Source organism: Cavia porcellus, unplaced genomic scaffold (genome assembly GCF_034190915.1).
Source record: "Cavia porcellus strain 051 isolate PalLab524CR breed Dunkin Hartley unplaced genomic scaffold, mCavPor4.1 scaffold_1, whole genome shotgun sequence".
NCBI lineage: Eukaryota > Metazoa > Chordata > Mammalia > Rodentia > Caviidae > Cavia > Cavia porcellus.
Window position 1 is genome coordinate 40,283,561 of NW_026947484.1, and position 22,939 is coordinate 40,306,499.

Below are 22,939 nucleotides of genomic sequence, written 5' to 3' on the forward strand. Positions count from 1 at the left end.
GACCACAGAACCTAGCACTTTCATTTTGCTCTGTGCACTACAAATTATGTAGCTAGCCCTGAAAATGAACCAATACTCTCATCTATATATGAAAAAAGAGACTAAGTGAAATTAAATAGCTTTCTCAAGATTATGGAATTAGCAAGAGGAAGACACAAGATTCAAACCGAAATCAGACTCCAAAGATCCTGCTCCTCTACCATCCAAAATTGCATTCAAATTACAGGTAGGCAAAGGCCCAACAGATGCTACAAGCTTGGGACTGGGCTTGTTATTTCAACTGCTGTCTACATAGAACTGTTTGAAGTAAAGATTTGGATTAAGGCCTATGCTATATACCACAAAGTGGATATAAAGTTAAGAAGGCTGTTTTAAGAAAGTAACTCTATCACTAATCTGTGATCTGGTTTGTCAGGTCCATGGACTTGATATCCTCAATTTAGATAAAAGTCCATCATGCCCCATAAGACTCTCAATGCTCTATCAAGCCCTCTTTTTTCTAAATCCTACATATTTCTATGTTTCCTATACTGAGTCACATAAAATTATTTATTTAGATTTTATACTAAGTCATATTTACCCTCCAGATGGCCCAAGGAATTATGCTAACGTGACTGCAATCCCACTTTTTCTAATGACTTTTTCCCAGTTCCTCTTTTAAAGCACTGTGTTGTACATAGCACCAAGGTTCCACCTTCTGACTTTGACATTTTTCTAGATTCACAACAATAGTGTCTAGGGCCCTGTCTCCCATCTCTCCTAGTTACATTTGCAAAATCCAATTCAGAAATCATGTATAATAACAGTTAAAGGAACTTCATTGTTTTTTATGGGGGAATTGTTTTACATCATTTTGATTTTGAAACATGATTTCACCATGTCTCAGGCTGGCCTTGAACTCACTTTGTAGCCCAGGCTGGCCTCAAACTCACAGCAATCTTCTGCCTCGTCCTCCTAAATGCAGGATTACAGGTATGTACCATCACATCCAACTATAGGAACATCTTTCTTTTTTTTTTTTTTTTCTACCTATTAATGGTCAATGAGAAAGTTATCTTTACCAGACCTTCAGGAAGAAATGCGTCTCAAAAACCAGAAAATACAATTAGGATAAAGATTTTTTTTTTTATCTTCTGGAAAGAGAATTCAGCACACACGCACACACACATACCTTATTCGCTTATTCTCTCTAGAATTATAGAATTGCTGCCATAGCTAGTAATGGTAAGTATTTTTGCCAAAAATTTTTATGAGAACAACTCTTCCTTTGAGATTTTTGGACTTGTATATATTTTATAGATATTTCCAGGCATAAATACAAATACTACTGTCAAGAAATTTTCCTCTAAGAATGGTAGAACAGAGATGTTATGGACAGAAAAACAATGAGTTCTTCAAGGATTATAAATATTTCTCAGAGTGTAAAAATAACGTAACATATAAATATTCTTATGTGAACAACTTGAGAAGAGATGCATAAAAATAAACTGTATTCATGGGTTTAAAAATTATACTAGATGAAGTCCTGAAACTACTCCTTTTGATTTTTGAATCATGTATTCTCACTGCTAATCAAAGAAAGAATAACAGGAAAAATGGATGGCACAGGGACATCCACTCAGGACTTACAGACCAAACCAAAACGTATTATATCATCACAATACATTTCTAAATAAGAAGAGAAATTTTAATTGTCCTTGTAAAAATTGTTCATCTGGTCTCCACAGCTCAAGAGCCAGGAAAAAAAAACTCACATAAAAAAAATAGTAAACTTGATGGCTAGTTTCAGGTGTTAACCTGGCTGGAGTTTCCCAGGGAACTCGTAAGGCATTATTTTGAGTATGTCAGAATATGCAGAAATAAGAGACATTGCTCTTTCTGTCTTGTTCCATCCTGGATTGCTGGCTACAAATGATGCCAGTCTCTGTGTCAGAAGGATATCAAGCAGCCAATTGAGGGGCCCAAGTGAGAAGAAACAAGGGCCTATCATTATCAAGGACCCACTTGGCAGCAGAGAACAAACTTTTTGGAAGCAAATTCTGCAGCCTCTCTCCAACAGTTCGATGACTGCAATCTAGACTTGCATCTTCATGACAACCTCATGTGAGACACAAAACTAGAGGCACTCAAGTGCACTGCTCACAAATTCCTAACCACAGTAACTTTTAAGTTAACAACAAATGACTGAGTTTGAAGTGACAGCTTGGAAGTAACCTGTTACGGGGAAATAAGTAGCTAATAACTGGCTTCGGCCTGATGGGTAGTGCCTTCTGCACAGACATCTACATTTTGGTGAGGATAGCAGGAACACATCTTGTGCTTTCCAAGTTAATAAAGTTAATTTTATTTTTTATTACATCGCAGTCTTGTCATCGCAGACTACTGTCCCACCATGGCTGTCCCCTGGCTGTTTCACATCCACTCCGCCCCTTATGCAAGTCTGATGAGATAAAAACATAACTTAAAAATGGCTTCATTTGGAGAGTAGCACAAATATGCACAGGTTGTCCTCACCCGTAAGTCAGTGTAAAACAGTCAGTTTCCGCAGGCTCTCTTAGACCAGAGCTGGCTCATACCGTGAGTTTGTTGACAGCTCATTGTCCTGGATGGGATACATCAAGTAACCTGAAAACACAGACAGACAGTGTTGCTCTCCAATGACAAAAGAAATAATAAACCACAGTCTCTCAAAAGTCATTTTCATTGGTTAAGGGCTTTCCCTCACATTCTTTCATGCCACATTATCTTCTGAATGCTTCCATGGGTCTTTGGTTTATTTGTTACCCGCTACCTACCTCTTCATTAACATTGCAGGGTTAGAGTATCTGCTCCCAAAAAAATGACTGGATTCATCTTAGAGATGACAAAATTTCTTTTGCTAGAAAAAATCACATGAATCTTGCTGATGATTTTGCAAGATTCTACTATAACACTGTACTAAGGAGAGAAGAAATACTAACAAAAAATTTTAGAAAATCATATATCAAAATATTGTCTCCTACAAACACTCTTAGCATGTTTAGGAAGCATTTTAAATTTATAGAATCTAAGCTACAACTCCAGATACTACTGAATAAAAAATAAGGGAAATACACTGGATTGTATAGATATTTTGCCACAGAATTTCCAAGATTATCACCAAACTAGAGTGAGGAATGTACACAGGGTCAAAATAAAACATCATAAATATTTTCTTTTGTACATAAACAAAACCTCAACTTTTAAAGCAAAAATGAGGTACTCATTCATACACACACAAACTCCCAAGGTGGGGAAAAAACTGTCTAATAGAAAAAAGAAACACTTTGGAAGGACTGAGAATTCTGGAAGAAAGTGATTCCCATCCAGAAAGGCCAGGTTTCCATAGTATCTAACATCACATCCTTACACAAATTTCCACTGAGCATAGTCCAGGCATTCCACCCTACTGGAGAGAATTCTGTGATCTCCTCTGTGAAGATCAACAAATTCTTCATCAATAATTTGCCAGTATTTCCTTAAGTATAAATTGCTAAAGCCACAATGTTCATAGCTTTGACTGATCACTTTTTGAAAATGAAGTTTTGTGCTTTGCTCTAATGAAAATGCTGATATATGATGGAAGATATTCCTGTATGTATGGCTACCATTCTTTGACTCTTCACAATCCAAGGCTCTTTGATTTTTGCCCCAGAAAGGTGATTAGATACAGTTTTAGAGGGAGCTAGACCAGGTTTCTGTAATTCTCTAACATCACATCTCTATACAAATTTTGTTAAGCAGAGTCCAAGAATTCCTAGCTCTCTAAGGAGAAACCAATGGCCACATCACTGAATGTCAACAGTTCCATTTTTCTAGCTTCCAGGGTGTTCCGTATCCTTCCTAGATATCTATAAGCATCTGAAGATTAATGACAGGGCATTTTCAGAAGGTGAGCTGGCTCTAAACTAGGATACTTTGATTCTCCTCCCTGTGATATTTCACCCCCAGAGACTAGTGTGAGTGCATTCTCATGGAGACTGCAGCATTCATTTTCAGCTCCCAGCTTTCCCACATTCTCCCCATGCATCTCCCACCAATGCACATCACAGAGAAGGGGCTATGGCACACCACATGGGCCTCCAGAGGAAGACCATGAGCTTGGCCACCCACAGGTGATTGTCTCTAGAGCAATAATGTTCACCAGATATCAAACTCACAATGGCATTACTCTTAACCCAAGTAGTAGTGTATTAATTTACAATGGGGAAATTATGGGAAGTGGACCAGACATTGCTCAGAATGTTAAATATATTCAAGAAGCCAAGTTAAAATTCAATGACTATTTTATGAAGGTAGAATCCGAAGAAAGATCATTGGATATTCTCACAGAATATGTCCACAGAACTGTGGAGCAAAAATCCATCTCCTTTGTAGGAATTTCTGTCTAAAGAACTATTCAAGAAAATCAGAGCATCCTCTTCCTAAACCATCTTACACATACTGACAAACTCTTAGCAGTCCAACTCGCCTGTTCTTATAATCATGATGTCAATAAATGTTTCAGTTATTATAATTTTATCTCCAGGCAAAGATTATAACTAGTTTTCAACTTATTTTACAATCTCATCATGAGCTATTAGGTCAAACTCTCATATTCCAGTTCTTAGCCAAATTGTATATTAAGAGTCTCACAGAGAATTGATGCCCATGTATTTATGCTCATCTCTTCAATTCCAAACAAGAACATCCTCTTGATGACAGAGAATTCCAAAAATATAAGCTCTCAGAACACTTTAACACTCTCCTCTCCATAGACTCCCTGTTAATCGCTGATGTCTTGGTCACTGTCCCATCACTGGACACAATACCCAATGCCCACAACTTAAAGGAGGCCCGATTTATTCTGGCTCAAGGTTTAAGACCATAGTTGGTTGGTTCCAAGGCAGAGGGAAGGAAAAGCTGCTCAACCCATTAACAGCCAGGAAGCAGAGAGAGAAGGGAGGTGCTGAGAACAAGAATACATCCTTCCAGGTCCACCCCAGGAACCCCCTCCAACCAAGGCCCCCAACCTCCAACACCTGAGGCTTTGGGGAAATATTTCAGATGTAAACTATAGCAACTGGCAAGTTTATCGAGTCTAAACAATACTATCTGAAAGTCATCCTTGCGAGAGAAAATAAGGCCTCAGCGTGGTGGTGCACACTTGTAACACCACGACTCAAGAGGATGAGACAAGAGGATCACTATGAGTTCCAAGACACCCAGGGCTTCACAGTGAGTTTAAGGCCAGCCTGAACTACAATTACAAGGCCCTACCTCAAAAACTCCAAAAGAGAGACAAAGGATGTGATGCTTTCTAGCTACTGACATATCTTGAATCAATCATAAATTGGTAAAGCCTGAAAGGTCAGTAGTTTCCAGAGGTCTTTAACCAATAACAACAAAACTAGAGCAGTTCTTCGGTGATTCTAAGCAACATTGGAATTTATCCGAAGTTTTCAGGGTCACTGTTGATAGACACTGTCCCTAAAACATCACTTCACCATCAGAAACACCTGCTGATCTGCCCCAATGACACGAGTTATTGTGCCAGCTGTGCTGGGGCACCACTGGAATCCACTTGCAAACAAAGTCATCAATTTTTCTATCCTTCTAAATGCTTCTCCGCACACTGATATAAAACCACATTTGAACAGACTCAATCAGGAAAGTTGGCATGGCTTTGCTTTTCACTTCTTTTCTCCTCCTCCTCCAAATTCTTAGCTCAGCGGCTTTTTTCTCCAGAGAACTAATTCACTTAATGTTGGTAATCTGTTTAAAGTGTAATCCTTCCCCATGGATTCAGATTTTTGCCAGGTAAAATGCCTGTCTAGACATATTTCAGGCTTCAGGGCCCTCTCATACAGTCATGAATTTTAAACTTTAGTACATATAAGAATTAACAGCTTATTTAAAATGCTATTCCCTAGTCTCCTACAGATTTTCAATCTATAAATCTAAGATAGGCCCCATAAACTTGCATTTGTAAACAAATACATTGTGTTACTGATGGAAGCAATCCAAACACCACTCTGAGGAAGTGTTATAAAAGGAGGTAACTTGCACCTAAAGTTCACGCTCTCAGAAACTATGAGCACGTGCAGCTCCCTTCTAGCTTTAGTCCCTTACAACTACACCTGTAATTATAATTATTTCATTTCCTTGCCATTCGCAATACCCTGCCGCTCACCCTGCAAACCCGCACACCAAATGATTCATCTCAACAGACAATATAAATTGCACCTTGGCTCAATTGGCCTTCATTTTAAAGTCAGTCTTCTGATTTCAGGTTCTGAGAGTTGTTGTAGTGACATATCTGATCTATATGCTATGATTACTGGCTTGAGGCTCTTTCCAATTCTGTTCTTTCAGCCTTGTCTGCCCACCAATATTTCCAAACTTGAAAGGCTGACTATCTCCAGTGACCACAGAGCCTCACCCGCTGGCCATTCTGCTGACCCACAGCTGTGATGCTGACCTCCCAGAGCCAATGTTTTTCCAGAGGTGCTTAATGGATCATTTTCACCTTTTAAAATCTAAGGACTTGGGGACAGAACTCAGAAATACACATGTTTAATAAATTTCCCAGGTGTATTCAATCTAAAAACCACTGGTATAGAACAGTTTCTCAAAACTGTCTCAGGATTTTAAAAAAAAAAAAAGGTAACCTAGTCACTGGGTATAAAATAGTTTCCCAGAGCTCATCAGGCTGTGAGTCTGATTAGAAAGAAGTGGACTTTGTTTTTGACAAGTATTTCAGGTAATTATAATAATCAAATTTGGCCAGAGTAAGGGAATGAAGAAATACTTCAATATCAACATCTTTATTACAATTTATTAGGTTGAACATCTAATCTGAAAGAATGAAGCTAGCAAATACCAGAGAAGTCATCCTCAGAAGATAAAATACAGTTTAACAAGGAGCCTTCTCTCATTTCTCACATGCAAATATCCTAAATGACAAGAAACAAATTTTTAAAAAATACTTGAGTCCTTAAAACCACTTTGGGAGATTTTCCTCATCCTTTTAAAAATGAGTCATTTCAATTCTTTATATTATGCTTTAAAATTTAGCCTTGTAAGTAACATTTAATGGGTAAAATTGGGGGCAGGTATACTACAAATATAAGTTTAAACTATGGTATTCATCTTTGAAACACTATCCCACATACACATCTATTGTGAAAGTTTGTTTTATCCTATATTAAACACTGGAGGCCCAGGTCTTGCTCATAATTTCAACATATCTTTCTTAAGTCCCTTATTTGTGATTTATTTTTAGCAGCACAAATAAATCATTTGTTCCCTAAAATAAGCAGTGAGGGTGCATGCAGGGGTTTAAATTTGGGATGCATAAATCCAACCACCTGCTCGCCTTCCTTTTGCAAGCTGTTTAACAATAATAAAACTACAAAAAAAATTCTAGCTTCATGTATTGCAATCATTCTGTATGAAATTTTTAAATATTACAAAATACAGCTAGAAATTGAAGGTGGAAAATGGTAAGTGATCAACTTACCATTTCAAGGTTCAACTATTTCAACCTTATCTCCTTGGTAGGCTCATTTTTAGGAATTTTTAAAAATCAGTGATTTTTATAGTCTTAACCTGAGACAGCAAGGCGGCAGGAAAAAGGCCCTTGGTTTAGAAGATCTTAGACCTAACTCAGAACATTGGCTGTCATTTACCACATGCATGGCCTTGGATAAATGGCAAAATTTTTACACCTGAGTTTTGTTTAAGAAAAAGCAGCTATTTCTACCATGATGTGGCCTATTACTACCATGAAAAGTTGTTCTGTTTTAAAATAATAAATTATTTATGAAAATGGTCCATAAATCAGTATGTTATCTTCCAACTCTGCCAGATTCAATACTGCAATCTAACACAAAAACATTGTTTTACAGAATAGTTTCATCCTTTCTCTGTTATACTCTATTGCACCAATCAAAGCTTTTTCAACAATACATCTGGAAAATTCAGAAATGTTTAGGCCCATCTGGCCTTTGACACTATTCCATGCTAACACCAACTATAGGTTCAGGGTCTGAAAGCATCAATATGAACATAGCACCTGCCCTGACCAAGCCTCTAAAATACTCTCCATCTGAAGCACCTCCTGCCATTACTATTCAAGGCTTAACCACAGAAAGAGAACTTAAACTAATAACTGTAACTATCCCTGGGCCCAGAATGCTGCTGCTACCAGCTTTTCTTCCTCACTTTCAATTGCTGCTATAACCAATTATCATAAACAAAGTTACTTAAAACAATATTTACTGACCAGTGTTGTGGCTCACACCTGTATTCCGAGCTACTCTGGAGGCTATGGCAAAAAGAATGTGACAACTTAGCAAGATCCTGTTTCAAACGATACAAGATAGACAGACAGACAGACAGATAAGGCGGGGAGTATAGCTCAGTCATAGGCTGCTGGCCTAGCACATATGAGCTTTTGTGTCCTCGCCTCACACACACACACACACACATTTTTTTTTTCACTCATGGAGGTTAGAAGTCTTAATGATACTTACTGTGTGTCTACTGGACTAAGTTACTTTACATTGTCCAGCTTCAAGAAGCCACTTGCATGCCTTAGCTCACTGTCCCTTCCTTTGTCTTTAAAGCCAGAAGCACATCATCTTCCACTCTTTCCTTTTGGGAGGCCACCATTCAGTCTCCCATGCCTGACCGATCAGCTCTATCATCTGAGACTATCTGAAGTTCACCGGTATAGTGTGAGCCAATTGCCTAGATCACCTTTATACATTCCCTCCTCAAAAAAAAGGATGCAAAAAAAGAAAAAAAGGATGCAGACATCTTTTATTTTAAAGAAACTTATTGCTAATCGCTTGGAGGAGTTAATCAGGACTACAGAAGTATTAAATGAAGAACACTACAAAGAACTTTAAAACATTACAAAATCAAAGACCACAGTAGACAAAGAGTTTAGACTTTAAAGGCCACAGGACCTGAGTCACACTCCTGTTACCAGCTTGTGACTGGTCTTAATTTTTTCCTGTTGGTTATTGTCACAGATTACCACAGTCAGACTTTAAAACTATTTCAGTCCAATCTATGTCTCTTCTGGAAGAAGAGAAGTAGATAGGATCATCTCCAGGACTGAAAAGAAATGTCTAGATTATGTGGTGAGGATCTGTAATGTCTTGGTTTGGGCACAGCTTCTGAAGCAATGCTGCCTGACCGTTTGCATAAATTCTCAGCATATGTGAAGCATTAGAACAGTGCCTGGCGCACAGGATGGAATAAGCAAACACTGGCTTTGTTGTGATGATGGCAATTTCCACAGTCATCCAAGAAATAATTATAATGGTTAATTTTAATGCATCAACCTGACTACACTAAGGGATTCCCTGTGAGCTGGGACATCTAGCTTCTCCTGGACATCAGATCCCCTGGTTTTCATGCCTCTGAACTTCACTGCAGCCTCTCTTTCTTCTGCCCCTACTCTCAGATCCTTGGACTAGGGTTAAAAAATTGTATATGACACATCATGGGACTTCTTGGTCTGCATAACCTTCAGAGCATGAGCCAATTTCCATAATAAAATATTTATATATTATAGATGTATTGGCTGTTTCACCAGAGAACACTGATTAATTCAATAGCCAAGTCACAAGTATGCCTGATTATATTAACATATAAATACAGAGAAGCGATAATTACAATTTGGTTTTTTTAAAGAGAATAAAACCAAATAAAATAAAAACAGAAAAAGCCAATCAAAAAAAACCAGAATGCAATACAGGACTTCAAAACAAGATAATAGGAAATCAACAATGGTTACCATAATGCCTCTTGGTATCCTCAACATTTCTGCCCATACCATCAGATATAGCAAAATCAAACAAAACAGAACAGAATAAAACCAATCAAAACAGGACAGTGAAGAAAACAAAACAATAAAATGGAACAAAACAAAACAGTGAGAACAATACTGGATTTCAAAAACAAGACATAAGAAAATCCCCCTCTAGTTGCTATATTGAATATTGTTATCTGAAAACAAAAACAAATAAAAAATCAAAATCAGATACACCCACAGAATACAAAAATGTATGGCTCTGGTCTACATCTATCACAGATTGCAATTAATTTAAATATCCAGCAATAGGGAATGGTTAAATGTACTGTATTTCCACCCTAATTTCCCTTCAGTGTTTTCTAAGGCATTTAAAGTCATTAGAGAACTTTCAGGAAGATGGTAAAGTGGTAAACAGTAGCAAACCAGGCTGTCTGAGATCCTGAGATACCAGGATATAGCAACTTGGGGAAGAGGAGGGAAGTGGATCCCAGGAACCAGGAAGGACCTTAGGGGAAAATTGGAGCCCATGGGGAGAGCGAAGAGACAGACCTCAATGCAGAAGAGAGAAGTGTCAAACAGAGCTTTCTCCTTGACTCCTCGCTCTCAGATGGCTCAAATATACAGAAGCATGGTGATGGTGGCTGGCTCCAAGAGCCCTCCACAGAAAAATGCACCAGCGGAACACAGTAGTGGATGCTGTGGGCTGCAGTGGCTGATGAGGGATCCCAGTCCAAACATTCCCAGGAGAGGGCGATTGGCCAGGTGTCATTTTCGGAAGGGGCCAGCTGAACCTGAGACTCAGAGAAGCCATAGACTGGCTTCATCTCAGGGTTCCCCAGGTCAAGGTGAAGCATAACTATGGGACATGTCCAGGGTCGAGCAGCCAAATTCAAACCAGCAAGACACACCCACAGTACTGTGGGCTCACCAGCTCAGGTTCCAGCCTCACAAACAGCGACCAGGATCAGCCTGAACTTCAGCAGAGCTGACAGTGCAGGCTTGCTGGGATTATCCACCACCCTGCCCTCACTCTCCTGCAGGCTTGCAGGGGTCATGCAACATGGACCTGAGCTGTCTGTCTCCTTTGTCTGCCAGTGACAGCACAGACACACCTGCTTTCCCTTTCTTTGTTTTTGTTTGTTGTTGTTATTGTTTCTTGTTTCTTATTTTTTTTTTTCATGAAAGTATACATTGTTTTTTGGTTTGGTTTGGTTTTGCCCTTGTTTTTATTTTTTTCTTCTTTCTTTCCTTCCTGCTATCTTCAGAAGTTCCCCAACAGCTGGGTAATCTTCCTTTATCCTTCCTTTTCTGTCTTCCTTGCCTTGCTTTTAATCTCTTTCTCTTCGTCTATGTATCCATTTTTTTCTCTTATCCCTTTTAAATTTTCTCCCTGAGGATAAACATTGCTCTATTGAGAGGATATTTACCGTATTTAATTTCCTGATTGGTTTCAGATTTTGTTACATAACTATAAATCTTGTTCCTATGGTTAAAGGTGTCAAATCAAGTTACCAAAGTTTGTCATTTTCTCTGTCTCCTCACTTCATTGGACCTGGATTTGTAAATTCAAAACCTTGGTTGGCCTTTGAACCCTTGGTTCAGTTCCAAGATAGTGAAGATAAAATACTTTACAGTTGAAAAGTGAGAGCTACAGAAGAGAAATTAACTTCCTGTGAAGCAAGTTTTGCCATGCTAAACGCATTAGTTAAAAGAGAAACCACACCTTCCTGTGAGTCAGCTGGTGTGTGGGGTAAAAAATTAGAGAAGCCTCCCTTCCCCACCGCCTGCTGATCCTTAGGACACGGGGGAGATGTTAGCAGCTGAGGGGAAGGGCATGCTTGTATTGTTTGGTTGACTCTGCAGGCTGGGGCTGGGGTCAGGGCTTCTACCTGGAGGCTGGCTATGTGCATTGTGTCAACTGTGTGGTATTTCTTCCTGCCTTGTTTTTGAAATCCAATGTTTTGTTCCATTTTACTGTTTTGTTTTGTCCCTGCATCTGGTAACCTGAGCAACTATTTTGAAGATACCAATGTGCAGTGTTGTTCTCACTGTTTAATTCTGATTTCCTTTGTTTTATTCAATGTTATGTTTTGATTGATCTTATTCTGTTTTGTTCTGTTCCATTTTGCTAAGTCTGATGGTAGCGACAACTACTGTGAAGATAGCAAGATACATTCTGGTAGCCATTGCTGATTTCCTATTGTCCTGTTTTGAAGTTCTGTACCACTTTCGCTGCTTTGCTTTCATTGGTTTTATTCTGTTTTGTTTTGTTGGGTTCTCTTCTCTTTATAATAACATTTTAAAAAAGAAAAGTGAGAGCTAAACAGTAAGATTCACTCAGGATGTAGAAGAAAAAGAGAGCTGACAAGAGCCAGTCTGAAGAAGGTGACATTAAAAAAAAGTTATTTTCTAATTTTACCCCACTATGTTTAGGTATTCAATAAAATATCAATCAATCAATCAGTCATATATCTCTCCTAATATTTACATGTGACTTAGATTTTTATTGTTTATCTAAATTTTCTTAAGTGGCTGGTCATGGTGGTACACACCTGTGATGCCAGCACTCAGGAGGCTGAGGCAAGAGGATTGCTGAGAGTTTGAGGTCAGTATGGGCTACAAAGTAAGTTCAAGGCCAGCCTGAGCTACATGGCAAAACTCTCTCAAAAAGGCCAAAAAAAAAAATGTTTTTGCCTCAAGTGGATGTGTAATATGTAAAAATACAATATAAAATAACTGATTTTAACAGAAAATTTGAAAACTAGAAGTTTTAGAAGAAAATTGGAATTACAAGTTACCTATTCCACCCATTCACGTGATAGTATCATTGATATTTGGAGGTTTCTTTTGATATGCAAAAACTTTTTAATAAGATGAGATCCCAGTTGTTGATTCTGGGAAGTATTTCCCATGTGGTTTGATTTTTGTTCAAGAACTCTCTGCCTACCCCTAGGTCTTCAAGGTTTCTACCTACTTTGTCTTCCAGTAGACTTAGTGTTTCTGCTTTAATATTCAGATTTTTGACCCATTTTGACTTCAGTGTAATGCATGGTGATAGGCATGGGTCTAATTTTAGTTTTCAGCGTATAGAAGTCAGCTTTTCCAGCACCACTTATTAAAGAGGCTATCTTTCTTCCAGTGAACACGTTTGGACCCTCTGTCAAAGATAAGTTGGCTGAGTGTGTTTATAATTTGGCTGTATCTTCTAATCTATTCCATTGATCTTCAGGTCTATTTTTTGCCAGTACCATGCTGATTTTATCACAGTTACTTTGTAGTATAATTTCAAGTCAGGGATTGTGATGCCTCCTGCCTTGCCTTTGTTGCCTGGTATTACTTTTGCTATTTTAGGTCTCTTCTGGTTCTAGATGAATTTTAGGAATGAATGCTGATGGTATTTTTATTGGGATTGCATTAAATCTGTTTAACAATTTGGGAGAATGGTCATTTTCACAACGTTTGTTCTTCCTATCCATGAACAAGGAAAGTCTTTCCATTTTCTGAACTCCTTGGGTTTCTTTTTTCGGAATACTGTAATGTTCAGTATAAAGCTCTTTTGCAGTGTGCTCCCTTCTCTGCCCCACTTCCTTCCTCTCTCTTCAGGTTCTCACAGCGGCTAGACCCAATAAGCAGGAGGGGTGAGAAGACACAGCCTTTTTATTTACCTGGTATGAATGGCTTGCTGGTGTGGCAACAATGAAACTCCAGTTTTCTCTCTTGAGCTGCACAGCATTTTTTCTAGCCTTTTTTAGAAACACTTGTCCCCCTGGGTACCTTCATCTATACTATTCCTGACATCAACAATGTTCTCTAGTGCTCTCTAGTGTAGGAACCCTCCCCCCAGTCTCTGCTGGTGCTCCTTCCCACAGCAAGCAGGACTAGGGTTAGATGCTTTTAAGGCCACTAAAACCCTCCTCAGTGGTTACTTGCCTCCTAGAACTTACAAACATTTCTCCCCACCCCTTTCTACTGTTGTCTTCTCTCAAAAGGCCTCACAAAATCAGAGTTTTGCAAGCAAAGCACAATTACCAGTTTCCATCTACATTTGGCCGCAAAGTCCTAGGCACTGGTGAGCCCTGCCTTAAACTGCACACCACCCACACTTGCGCAGCTATGCTGTTCAGCACACAGCAAGAGCGAAATGTGAGGCTCCTCTTCCTACAGGGACCCCTCCAACCTTGCCGGCAGGAGCTCCTATGCCACCCTTCACTGGGTTTGCAAAGAAGCTTCGAATATCTATCTGCTATGAGCTCCCTTCAAAGAATCCTTCTCTCTAATAAAGGTTCATGTTTGACACAAGTAGGCTGCTGATGGTGGTACATACCATGTCTGCCTGGAAAGTATCTCACAGCAAGTCTGCTGGGATGTGCCTAGCACTTCTTTCCGAGTGAATGGATACTTCTTATCCTCTGCTGTCAGTTTCAGCAGAAAATTTTATAGTAACAGAAAAGTCTCATTTAACCTGTTATGCATATATTTTCACCAAAAAGGGGGTTATATGTATAGACTAATAAGAATTAGCTCTCAAATACAGTATTGGTCTGTTACGTCTTTGATATTGAGAAAATATATATATACATATGATGAAATCCTGATCCTTTACAAAAAACGTGCAATCCAGCAGGGAACAGAAGGGATGTGAACAAATAACTGTAATAAAAAGCATTTCAAACTTCATAATAGTGACAAAAACAAAGCATTACAGGAGACAAAGAAAGAAAAGATTGCTTCTGGGAGACAATAAACATCTATCAGGATAAGTCAAACCAGCCAGCTGCTAAAGAATAGGTAAGATCCAAACAGTAGAAATGGAGGTGGGAGGAAAACATAATCCAGAGACAGGGAACAAGGTGGGTAAAAGCACACAGACTACAAGGATTAACATTTCTTCTGGGAAAACTGAGTAGTCGGTCCAGGTTTCTAACATTCCAGTATTGTACAGAGAACTTGGCATCTTTGTGACAATAACAATCCAGACAGCCTAGAATATTAAGAATCTCTGCCCATGAATTGATATACTATTAGGGCACTATGAAAACGTCTTAGGACTCATAGAGGACTCATAGATATCAGAGGTGGCTAGAGAATTTCAACTATTCATCTGAGAGTTAGGAAAAAAACCCCACTAAACTGTGCCAGGACTAAAGCAGCTGGAAGGAGAGTGGTTAGGAGGCATGTGTAATGATCCCTCCATGATGTAGGACAGTGGCAGGAGGAATGTAAAGAAATGCACCAGTTCAGGTTACAATCTGTCTAGCAGTCAGTCCATCAATCACGCTGATAACAATAGCCAAGTCTTGCTGGAGAAGCTTTGAGTTGACTGTTCACTAGTGAGGAAGGATTTGCACAGAGAATACAAATTCCCACTTCTTATCCCACTCAAGGCCAGGCTAATGCATTTTCCAAAAGGCTGTCTAGTGTTAAGGGTCCAGGCTGAAGACATAGAAAGAAGCAAAGTTAACTAGCTCATAAGGGAATACAGCTCCCCGCCAGAAGCAAAGGGTCACACATCAGGAGGCTTAAGCAGCTTGACAGAAGAAAGAGATGGCAAACTGACTAGTATCTTGAAACTGCCTCTCTAATAAACCTGCCCATTATAGCAAAATGTCACGATGCTCAGGATAAGTAACAGTCTGTACCCATTAAGAAAAAACAATAAATACTAACTATGGATTGTGACTATTTGGACTTAGTGGTGCTAATTTGAAAATTATGCAGCACTCAATTTCTATGTTACGTGCCCTAACAATGTATTAACCCATGACCATGAGTTCTTAACATTCTACTTTGTCTTTGTTGTTATTATCATAATACAAAGTTTAATAGCTACTAAGACTTTGAAGTACCCTCGACTTGATCCAGCACCCCGTAGCTATCTTAATCTTTTACAGACTTCCCTTTGATGTCAGATGTAATTAATGAACAGATGCTTCAAGATTAGGTCCAAGGCAGAAATAATGAAAGGAGAAGACACTATCGCTGGCAAACGAAGGTCATCTTTACAGAAGCAAGAACACCAATTGGACAATACAGGTAGGAAAAAAATTCATGTGCCTCTTAGACGGCACTATACTGCCATCTAATGGCCTAACAACATGCTTGCAACATGCAGCACAAAAGTGAAAAGCAAAATGAAAAAAAAATGTGACTATATTCTAGGTAAAACAGAAAATATGGGAAATGCTCAAATATCTTCAAATAATTCCTACCTCAGCAGAAAATATGGGCCATGGATTTAGCTCAGTGGCTCAAGCACTTTTCTGGTAAGTGTGAGGTCGCGAGTTTGATCCCTGGTACACACTCACACACACATATGCACACACACACACAAAACCAGAAAATATAAATGGTTCCTGAGTTAAAAATAAGTGCAAAGGCTTTTTGGAATAAAGTATGTATATTTTCCTAGAGTTCTAAAAAATACATATGGATGAATTAACAAAAACTTACAATGCTTTCAAGATCTGGACCTAAATAGGTAAATAAGAAATCTGGGGAGGAAAGGAAAACTCGGAAGAGAATCCGGGAAGGCAGGAGCCACTAATGAGTGGAGGAAAACAGCTCTGAATTTTTACAGAGGTAAAATAATTTCCTCAATATTCAGTTCCAAGTACGAGGCTGTCAAGTCATAAATAATTTGTATTTTAACAGCACTTGTATAAAGAATCTTTAATAGCACTTCATTTTAACATGAACTATAATTTTAACATGAATTATAACATGTCAAGCTGCTCAACCCCACAAAAACAGTATTTCTAACTACTAAATTAGTTGCCGGAATCTAAGAGCCCCTGACTCTGCCTATAGCCCGAGTTCAGAGCTCTGGGCTCTACTCTCCTGTACTAGTTCCTGTACCAAAACTGAGAGAAAAATCTAGGAATGCCAAAAGTAAGAGAGTGTCACTTGGATGTCATTTGAGGTCATTCAGAGCTCTGAAATGTGTAAGAGCTGCTCCAAACCTGCATGCCAGATTACTGAGGATCCTGGGGACTCATGACCTTATAACTGCCTTCCACTGGATTTTCTTTCTAACTTAATTCTCATCTCCCCGATCCTTCCAGAAATAAAACTCTCCCTTTTCACAATTTCTTCAAAATACGATCACTACAAGGATGAGGGAGAGTCATACTTAGTCAAAGATTTCAGGAATAAAGGACTACAGTAATAATAAATGAACCTCAATAGTAGATAATCTGTTGTTCAAGTCCAAAATGAGGGGCAAGTTTTGCAGTACTTTGGAGTAGGCATGCAGAGGAAAGATAATCGGACTGCACCTTCCTGACTCTGCCTCCATATAAATCTACCCATACTAGCAAAACATCAGATGCACTTTTAAATAACAATTTTTGTTATAAGAATCAAATCAATTTCCTTCATTGTCCAAAAGGATATCTGCAACTGCCTCTCTTGCCTTCCAATGACTCCATAGTACATTGGAAAAATATTCCTCTAGACCTCCATAGCATCATATATGTTAATGCTACTGCAGCCCAATGAAGCGATTCAAAAATTGTATGAAACCAACTTTTTTAAGATCTAATGTGAGTGAGATGCAGTGCTACTGCGGGTCTTTCTTTCTGTGCCTGACTTACTTCATGTCACATAATTTCCTCTATGTCCACCCATGTTGTCACAGGTGACAAGATTTCAGGATTTTTATGTTTGAATGGCGTTTTGTTGTCTATATATACACAATTTCTTTTAATCAATTTGCCTGTTCATGGACATTAGACAGTTGATGACATAGAAGCTGAGAGTAGAAAAGTGACTGGACCAACTATACCACAACTGTATTAGTTATTGGAAAAGAACAGTTAATATTCATATATTTAGATCAGTTTTATATATCTATATCTGTTAATCTAAACAACCTTCTTGAAGGTATCAATATACAATATTACAACATTGTCAAATCCCTATCATCTTGTTTTGCAAATCTATACTGTTATTATATTTGGTTTCTTGTTGTTGTTTTTTTTTTTGTCTGTATTGCTTTTTTTTCTTTTCTGTGTCTTTTTAATCTTAAATAAATGTTTTAAAACGAAAGAAAAGTGACTGGAGAAAGTGTGGGGATATGAAAGCCGGTCAGTACATTGCAATGAGACAGGAAGAATAGCTTCTGTACTCTCTGGCACATTTCAAAATAGCTTTCAAATATACTCACTATAAAAATTATAAAAGTTTGGGGCCAGGGATTTAGCTCAATGGCATAGGTGCTCGCCTGGCAAGTGCAAGGTTGTAAGTTCTATCCCCGGTACCAAAAAAAAAAAAAATTATAAAAGTTTAAGATGATGCATATGCTAATTACCCAAGTTGTTCATTATCCAATGGAAAACATGAATCAAAACATCACATTGGCAAGAAAAACTAGGACAGGGGAAAGGAGGAAAGAAAAAGATTATATGTATGTAGATATACATATATGTGTATATATATAAATAACTATACTACTAACCTTTGTAAGTTCATCAAAAAGAACAGTTTGTGCTTTCATTGATTGATCATTTTTTATGCCTCAATCTTATAACCTGAACAGCTACTTCTAAAATAATAATATGCAATATATTAACTACAGTTGATTTCCTACTACTGTTTTAAATTCTGTATTATTTCTATCCTTTTTTGTTTTGCTTTTTAAAATAAAAAAATCACATTGTACATCATAACTAAGAATAAATATGAAGTATCAATCACAAAAAGTGCATTTTTAAAAAGTTAATCAGAAACTTAAACTATCAAGTGGCATAAAGGGTGGAAAAGCTGTGGCTCAGTCTATTTCTGGATATTTCACACCTTTTTCACTGCACACGGCCTCCCCATTGCTGTCTTTCTTATGTAACTGGTGTAACCTGTCCTCTACCCCCACACTGCAAAGCAGGGAGTGTTTCCATGGTAACACATGCTATGTTAAGCATGAATTGATTGTTCTAAGATTAAGAAGTTGAGTTTTTAAGGTAATGCAATAAGTAGTGAATGTTTAAATTCTTCAAGCTCTTCAGATTTACATATATGTTCAGATTTTCTGTTCAGGGCGTATGTACCAGTGACAAATCTCTAAGAGGATGTTTTTAGAAGATGGAGGGGAGCATTTTGCTACTTATTACAGCTTCAGCTCCAGATTAAGTCACTTTTTTTCCCCCTTTTTTCTTTCTCTTTTTCAGGAGGGTAAATATAACTCACCTGGTAATTAAATTATTTAATCACATGTAATGTAAATTATGAAGTCAATTCTTAGAAAACAAAAGTAATCTTTGGACGGGACACAAGAAAAGGCCTTTGGAATTCCAGGGAACTCTACATCTGCATTTGTCTTCCCAGGACCAGCTGCAGCTGCAGCGTGACTTCCAACTAGCACATCACCTCTCAGTCCCCATCGCAATGCTGTACAGCTCTAACTGACCCAGAGGCAATGGGATTAATAACATGAAGCAACCTTTTACTACAGGTCAGCTGAGGCACCAGCTCAGGGAAGACACTCTGCGAGATAAGGGTGCTGTCCTCCAGGATAAGTATGCGCAAATCAGCCAACTGCTGCCCTCCAGATGAAAGGCCCAATACGTGAATGCACTGACCCAGAACCAATGTGTAAATGGGTATTGGCCCCTCTCTCTCTTATTCCCAGTGACTGCACACATAGAATGTATGCTTGCCATCTCATCAACTAAGGCTATTTTATTAAATGTTTTTGTTCTCAAAAGTTTTGCATTTCACCAGGTGGCACAGCAAGGACTTAAACTAAGCCTAAAATTACAATCAGCAAGCTGATCACTTGGGGGTCTCATGTCCATGGACTAGTAGACAACCAAGAGTTTCCCAAAAAAAAATTTTTTCCCCCAAAAAAGTTTCTATGGTACAGGACTTATGGGAATATAAAATACAGGGAAGCCCTGCTTGCAACAAAAAGCTTTCTTATGTAAGTAATAAAATGTCTCTACTCTGTGTGCATGTGTGTGTATGTGTGTGTATGTGTGTGTGTGTCTGTCTGTCTGTCTGTGTTGTGTCTGTGTGTCTTATATGTTGTGTGGTCTCAGTGGTCTTGACACCCAAATCAAATTTTGGGTAGTTATCTAGCTGCCTCTGCTAAGGAGTCAGAAAAACTGGTGCCAGGAGCAGGATTGCATAAATATTGGCCACCACCACTAGAGGTCTTTCTTCCACTGTTTTTGAACCTACCAAACGGATAAAAACTCCACATGGTTGGATGGCTTAACTGCTTCCTAGCCACCTAGCACTTTGGTTATGCTACACCATGCAGCATGAGAGGGTGCCTATAAACTTCTTTTTACAGATTTAGCTGACCTAAGCCAGAAGTATTAAGATTCGGCATTAGGAACAGGAGTAACGTATTGGAGTCCTTCATAAAGTGGTCGCAGATCCTGTCTTAGCCCAGACCCACCAGTGCATCTTAGAATGGCTGTGTCTAATACAGGCTCTGGGAAAGGACTCTTACCATGAGTCCAGCTGGTTGTTTCTCAAAAAGGCACTTGCCCTGACAAGGTAAGTAAAGCAAGCACTGTACCGTGCACAATATATGAGATCATCACTTGTTCATGAAAGAAGATTCCTACAGAGAAAAATAAACAAAGAAAAAGAAAGCGTCCACTATGTGGTGTGCTAAGGTCAACTCTCCAAGAGTAAACAAGCTCACCCAGACCCTCAAATACATCTGCTATTGCGCTGCATGTGCCTCAGTCATGAGAAAGATCCTAATCTTTAAGTTATAAAAACACCCAAGGCACTTGTGGCACAGCAAAGGTATTAGTTCAAACTCTGTGAAAGAACCATTGCCATGGGGAGGCCCCTAGCCCCGATAGTATCAATTTAAGGCTCTCTGGAGAAATTAATTCATAATATAAACAATATAGAACCAGCCCCAAGTATTGAAGCATATCCAGTAATCACAGAGACACAGAGACAGAGAAACATCGAGGACACAAAAAGCAAACAAAACAATGAAAATAAAGCTGTAAATTTTGACTTAATTGGAAAACTAAACTGTACTAAAATAATTCAACAAAAGACTAAAAGGCTTTAAGTGGCTTTAAAATCTATATTATGTAAGTTTTGAATTATAATTTTTTGAAATGGTGTCTCACTTTGCTGCCCAGACTATTCTCAAACTCATCAGCTCGAAGGGTTCTCCTGCCTCAGCCTAAGTAGCCTGGGTGGCAAGCACCTGCCAGCATGCTCTGCATGAATGAACATTTGTTGAAATGCACAAACTGGCAAGGCTTCATGGATTTAATAACTACTAGGGGTTCCATTACATTTAAACATTCCACTTATATGATAGTTACCAAATATAAAAAAGAAAGCAAACATATATGCCTCATCTTAACCACTGGAACTATTGACTTGCCCAAATTCTCTACATCTACATGCAGAAGTGTCCTAAAATATACCATAGTGTGCATGGATTCTCTGAGCAAATGAATTATAAATTAAAACTAAACTAAATCATAGGTACTTGACAAATTGGACCCCATAGATCCTCTTCCCCAATGAACTGAAGTTAATATGGCTCAAAGTAAATCAAAATAGTCAATGACTGAAATCCACTATACAAGACTGCACAGAGAGTTATTATTCTCATGGCTAACAGCCTCTTTTGGCTTGTATTTGAACTCAAAAAGAATGAATGGTATTTCATGGTGGATTAGCACAACTTTAAATGCTATGGTCCTAGCCATCAAAGTTCCCCTATATATTAGTATTAAGACTACTGGGTCCATCCAACCAACAGTGGATAAATATGTTGCTATTATAGATTTGATTAGTATATTCTGTCCTTTGACTCTCTTAATAGCCTTTTGGCTGCAGTTTGCCTTTATCTCCAACGGAATACAATACACCTTTACTTAGTTATTCATGGCAAACATCAACAGCCTTATATATACTCTTGGCAAGTAAGATCTGTACTGTATACACTTTTCTCCAATATCAGAAGTAGGCCTTTCACTGATGTCATTTTCTTCCACTGAAAATACTGAAAACATTCATTTTAAATATACAAGTACTCACATAGGAATGCAAAAAGGAGGGATGAGCCTTGCCCCATATGTAAGACAGAGCTCCACCTTTTGGGATTAAATTCCTGAAAAGTATTTAATAAACCATGCCTGACACTGCAAAAAATAGCTACAAACTCTCTCAGTAACCCACAACAGTCTTCGTTCTTCGTGAGTTCTGAAACAAAATGTTCCTCACTTACAAACTTTACTTAAATCCATTTATTCTATTACTTGTAAACAAACCTACCTTAAACACTCTATCTCCAACAAAAGGCTCTAGAATCTATCTAAGCTGAAATACAACAGACCTTCTTCTACTGCCTCGGGGACTCCTTCATTTTAAAGCTTTTTCAGCCTCCTATCAAGCATCCTGCAGTCTCTGGACCATCCATAATGGCCATAAGCTAGTCATGGCTTTGTTATGCACAAAACTGCTCTCCTAAGCCTGTGCTACATACGTGTAACAAGAGTTGCCCGACACATAGTGGGCTGTCCCGGAAATAGAGGTGCTTATACCTCTGAACCCATCACTCTCCATCCTCATTTCATCTTGAGCCATAGAAGTAACACCCTGCAATCTCTACAGAGCAAGAGAGAACTCTTTGCCACAGAATAAAAAGAAGTCTGGGGACTAGAACATATTCCACCTGCAAAAGAGGTTGGCCAACTCTGTCCTGTTTTTGTAGATAGTATGGTGCTGAAGGAGGCTCAACTTTTCCTAGACCGCGCTGATATCTGGAAAACCTCTGAGGTTCAACTGAGTAATAGCAATGGGAGCTAAGGTACTTAACAGTATTCCTCAGGCATAAGGAAAGTGATCCCAGATGGAAAAGCTGGGAGTTGGAACAAATAAAAAGCAATGAAAATAGTAAAGGTATGAGTGGATATAAATGAATATTGACCATAAAAATGTATGATACCATCTTATGAGGTTTCAAATACATGCAAAATGAAAATAGCACTAACAATACAACAGAATATACACACCAAGGGAGAGTAAAAGTATTCCAAAGTTCCTCCATTATTTAAAAGGAAAATAAACTTCAGGGAGGATGGCAGAGTGCTAAACAGCCGAGAGCCTCTCTGAGACTTGGCATCCAGA

At 38.5% G+C, this 22,939-nt stretch overlaps 1 protein-coding gene across 1 annotated transcript in view; it reads right to left on the minus strand.

The window, feature by feature from the left end:
- Positions 1–746: 746 nt before the first annotated feature.
- LOC134475696 (uncharacterized protein DKFZp434B061-like) overlaps positions 747–22,939 on the minus strand; it is a 76,189-nt gene continuing 53,996 nt past the window's right edge. The window contains exon 2 of the mRNA XM_063246997.1: positions 747–2,625. Coding sequence (XP_063103067.1) covers positions 2,555–2,625 — 71 coding nt within the window. The 3' untranslated portion in view covers positions 747–2,554. The remainder of the gene's footprint in view (positions 2,626–22,939) is intronic.